The sequence below is a fragment of the Rhinopithecus bieti genome, unplaced genomic scaffold (assembly GCF_001698545.2).
Source record: "Rhinopithecus bieti isolate Rb0 unplaced genomic scaffold, ASM169854v2 scaffold_20175, whole genome shotgun sequence".
In the NCBI taxonomy this organism is placed as follows: domain Eukaryota; kingdom Metazoa; phylum Chordata; class Mammalia; order Primates; family Cercopithecidae; genus Rhinopithecus; species Rhinopithecus bieti.
This window is the reverse complement of record NW_016809984.1, coordinates 2,166,438-2,171,653: the sequence shown is the minus strand read 5'-3', so window position 1 is coordinate 2,171,653 and position 5,216 is coordinate 2,166,438. Positions and strand designations below refer to the sequence as shown.

The following is a 5,216-nucleotide window of genomic DNA, read 5'->3' as shown; positions in this document are numbered from 1 at the left end:
AAAAAAAAAAAAAAAAAAAAAAAAAAAAAAAAAAAAAAAAAAAAAAAAGGCTCATTTATCCATTTATCTTCATTCTCACCAGTATTTGGTCAAAAAGAATAAAAAAATGACCAAAAAGATACTATTAAAATAATTGTAAATTATCTTTTATCTTTTGATTTATTCTTTGCCTTATGAGTTACTTAGAAAACTGTTATCTAATTTTGAAATATTTAGGACTTCTCCAGAAATCTTTCTCTTATTGATTTCTAATGAAGTTTCACTGTGACCAGCAAGCACACTTGGTTTGACTTGAATACTTTTAATGCATGGATGCTTGTTTTATGGCCCAGAGTACATAGTCCATGCTGGCACACAGTCAGTGAGCACTCCAAGAGAACCTGTATTCTGCTGCTGTTGGATGAAGTGTTCTGTAAATGTCAATTAAGTCAAGTTGGTTGTTGGTGTAGTTCATATCTTCTGTATCCTTACTCGTCTTTGTTTTTGTCAACTCATTAAACCAGTTACTAAAAGAGGGGTATTGAAATCTCTGATTGTAATTGTTGATTTGTCTAATTCTCCTGGCAGTTCTGTTTTTGCCTTGATATCTTGAAGATCCATTTTCAGGTACAAAGTATTTGATTGTTAAGACCTCTTGACAGACCAATACTTTTGTCATTAGGATATGACTTTCATCATCTCAGATGATATTCTCTGCTTGAAATTTATTTTGTTTGATGTTAACATAACTACTCTAGCTTTCCTTTAATTGGTGTTGGCATAGTACATCTTTTTCCATACTTTTATTTTTTTTTTTACATTGTGAGTCTTCATAGTATTCTGATAAGCAGCATATAGTTGTTTTTTGATATTATTTAATAATATTCAATAGTACAATCTGTGCTTTTAGACTATTTAGATTTGATGTGATTGTTGATGTGGTTACTTTTGTATCTATCATCTTCTATTTGTTTTCTATCGATCCCATCTCTTCTATATTCCTTTTTTCTTTTATGTTGTTTTATGGATTATTTGAGCATTTTTATAACTCTGTATTGTGTTGGCTTATTAACTATAATGCTGTGTTTTGTCATCTGAGTGGTTGCTCTATGATTTTCAGTATGCATCTCTACTTTAACACAGTCTACCCTCAAATGACTTCACTCAGATTATGGAAACCTTCCAATGATACATGTGTTCATTTATTCCTCACCTGTCTTTATTCTAGTCTTGTTATAGATTTACTTTTGCATATATTAGAATCCCTGCACTGTGTTGGGATTATTTCAGTGTAAATAGCCAATTATCCCTTAAAGAAATTTAAGTTTAAAAATTTGCTTTTGGGACTCTAATTACATGTTAAGCTACTTAAAGTTGTCCCTCAGTTTACTGATGACCTCCTCTTATTCTCTGTATTCCATTAAGAATTGTTTATGTTATTTCTTCAAGTTTATTAATATTTTATCCTGTAATGTTAACTTCATCCAGTGTAGTTTACATAACAGACATTGTAATTTTTATCTCTAGAAGCTTTGTTTGGACCTCATTACGCCTTTCCTCATCTCTACAAAACTTTGAACTTACAGACCAGAGTTACAATAACTGTTTGACTTTCTTTGTCTGCCAATTTGTCATTTCTGAGTTAGTTCCTATTAATTAATCCTTCTCTTCATTACAGATCCTTTTTTCATGCTTCTTTGCAGGTCTGTAATTTTTGATTGATGCCAGATATTTTGTATTTTATATTTTGGGTGGTAGATATTTTATATTTCTATTAATATTTTACCTTTGCTCTGTGATGCACTTGTCAGTTGGAAACAAACAAAACAAAACAGAAACAAAATCCCAGAAGTTGTTATCTTTTCTTGAATAATTTGGCAACCTGATTTTAAAATGTATATGAAAAAAAAGTGTCAAGAGTGCTCAAGAACACTTGATAAAAAGGAAAAAAGCTTGAGAAATTATTCTACTGGATATTAAGAATGAGGATGAAGCTGTAGTATATTATCAGTGCAAGAACTGACAGAACAGATCAATGTAACAGAATAGAGATCTGAGAAAAAAAGCCACACATGTGTAATGACTGACTTATGACAAAAGTGGTTTTACAGGGTGATGGCGAAACTATTACCACTTAACAAATAGTATTGGGTAAATTGAATAATCATTTGGAAAAATAAAACTTGACCTCTTCCTCATATCACCTGCAAAGAATTAGTTCCAGTTTGATTGTGAGTCTAAGTGTGAAAAGTGGAAAATATAAAGATTTTAGAAGGAAATATAAGAAAACATCATCATTTTGAAGTAAGCAAGGATTTCCTAAAGTGGACACCAAAATACAAAACACTAACTGAAATGTGATTGTTGGAATCTGACTGTAATTGTGGATTTGTCTATTTCTCCTGGCAGTTCAGTTACATGGAATGATTGTCACTTAAGAACTTCTGTTTATCAAGAGAAACTATTAGTAGAGGGAAAAACTAATCTACAGAGACAGAGAAAAAAAAATCCATCCAAAACTCTCATATACATCTCATGGCAATGTAAATTGGTACATCTTCTTTGGAAACCTCAAAGAATCCTACGTGGTCGATATAATTTTATTGAGGTCTTCTTTGAATTGTGTCTTTTTAACACCTTTCCAGGTGGGGTTTATCTTATGAAACCAATCTCAATTTGCATTTCTAATTTTTTTAAGTTAGACTGGAGAAGAAGGAAATTAAACACAGAATGACTACAAGACTTTCAGAAGGAAAAAAGCAATGTATAAGCATGAATTAATATGCATTATTGTGGGTAATAGTTATTTCTGAATAATTGACTTTGATGGAAACTCTTACTAAATATTCCAATTTTCTTCCAAGGGTGGTAGCTGTAAATGGCCTTAACAGTGTTTGCTTTTGGCTTCCCCACTCCTTGGCAGATTGTAGGTCTGAGTTGGTGACACGTGGTAACAGTAGTTTAATGTGAATGTGCTGAAACTTCATAGTTCTATAAGAGAATATTTACTTAGTCACTATCCCTGAGACTAAGCTCTGTTATGTCCTAATTGTGGAAATTTGAATTATATATAAGGAATCCCAGAAATCCTTAAGCCAAAATTATTACTACCTAGTGTTCCCTGTTCCTGTATTTCAGAGGTTATTTTCTGACCTCCTAGTATCAGAAGAATACCTGAAGTTCCAAATGCATTCATTCTCCTTGCTGAGGAAAGAGCAGGGCAGCTCCTTTGTTCAGGGCTTCTGAGAGCTGGAAGGAGAAATAAGTGCCTGAGTGTTTGTGAACAGGAAGGAGGCGACTGTGCCATGCTGAGGCTAAGCTGCTGGCACAGAGATACATGGCCAAGTCCCGTTGCTCTGTGTGCTGGATCATCAGGGTGGAGACGGATCCCTCAGGCCTCTCTGCAGAGAACCGATCACTGAGCAGCCCTGCTTTGTCTTGTTGAGCTTCATTCTGGAAGTAAGTCAGAAACTCTGGGCCCTGCCCCAGGGTCTGTCGGTACCATCAAAGGCAGTTGTGTTCGGAAACTGGAACACACTTGAAAGTTACATTCTGTCCCGTCTTTGTGATCTTGTGTCTGGGGTCTTGGGAGACTCCAGCATCTGCGTGATCTGTGGAGATAGAAGTTGGAAACAGGAGGAAAACAACTGTAGTCATCACACACACACACTTGCGCACACACACACACTTGCGCACACACACACACACACACACTTGCGCGCACACACACACACTTGCGCACACACACACTTGCGCACGCACACACACACACTTGCGCACACACACACTTGCGCACACACACACTTGCGCGCACACACACACACTTGCGCACACACACACTTGCGCACGCACACACACTTGCGCACACACACACTTGCGCACGCACACACACGCACGCACACACACTTGCGCGCACACACACACTTGCGCACACACACACACACTTACGCACACACACTTACGCACACACACACGCACGCACACACACACACACTTACACACACACACACACAGACACAATGAGATTGCTTGGTGCTCTGAGGACTCACCTGCCCACAGGACACACAGGGCCACCCAGCAGAGGAGCCCGGTGCCCATGACAGGGTCAGGGCACGATGGGAGCTTTATCAGATCAGGGTCACTGTGAGCAGAAGCAGAGGAGGAGGGACATCCCTGTCCCCACAGAGCAGTTCCCACAGTGACATCACTGAGCCTCAGGATCACCTGATACTGATGAATTAAGTCTAAGATGGCAGCAACTCTGATGTGCACCACTTTGTTATGTACCAGCAAGAAAGAAAATAATTACTGTCACTCATCAGAAACTATAAACGGTGTAACACCGTGAAGCATAGAATTCATGAAAAGTGATAAGTCAGAAGTGGGTTTCCACACACACAGCTTCTGTTAGGTCCGTTTTGTTTTCCCCACTCAGCCCTCCAGGGTGCTGCTGCCCGCATTCCACCCTCCACCTCCGGGAAGTCTTCTCACTTCTCTTATTCCTTTCACCTTGTCGGCTGGACGTGCCACCTGGCTGCTTCAACAGCACTTTACACAGAAGATCCCAGTGCTGACTGTCAATCTTCCTTGGAAATCTCCTGTTTCCGACTCTGTTCCTGCATTTTCCTGCCCATCCGTGATCTGGGTAGGAGAGGGAGGTGTTTGGGAAGTGAAGGAGAGAATTGCTGCGTCTTTTTCCTAAAAGAGTTTGAACTCACAGCTCAGAGGGGCAAGGGAGGAAATGTTGCCTCCGGCAGGCACCAAGCTAAGTTGGGATCTTCAGCTTATTCTAAAGGTTAAAAAAAGAACAATTGACCGGGCACGGTGGCTCACGCCTGTGATCCCAGCACTTTGGGAGGCCGAGGCAGGTGGATCACAAGGTCAGGAGTTCAAGACCAGCCTGGCCAATATGGTGAAACCCTGTCTCTACTAAAAATACAAAAATTAGCCAGGCATGGTGGTGGGCGCCTGTAGTCCCAGCTACTTGGGAGGCTGAGGCAGAAGAATTGCCTGAACCCAGGAGGCAGAGGTTGCAGTGAGCCAAAATCATGCCACTACATTCCAGTCTGAGCGACAGAGCGAGACTGTGTCTCAAAAAAACAAACAAACAAGCAAACAAACAAAAAAAAAGAAGAACAATTAAACAATTCCCCATGTGAATTTATTAATCTCAATACTGTTTCTTTTTTGTCTCTGCTACTTATCACAACACCTCCTGTGTTTCTAAGTCACCTCTG

General features: G+C 39.1%; 1 gene segment (V, D, J or C); it reads right to left on the bottom strand.

The window, feature by feature from the left end:
• Positions 1-3,171: 3,171 nt before the first annotated feature.
• Positions 3,172-4,134, bottom strand: LOC108541498 (T-cell receptor beta chain V region CTL-L17-like). The segment is given in 2 exon segments: positions 3,172-3,590; positions 4,029-4,134. Coding segments are annotated over 2 exon segments (468 nt in total).
• Positions 4,135-5,216: the final 1,082 nt, after the last annotated feature.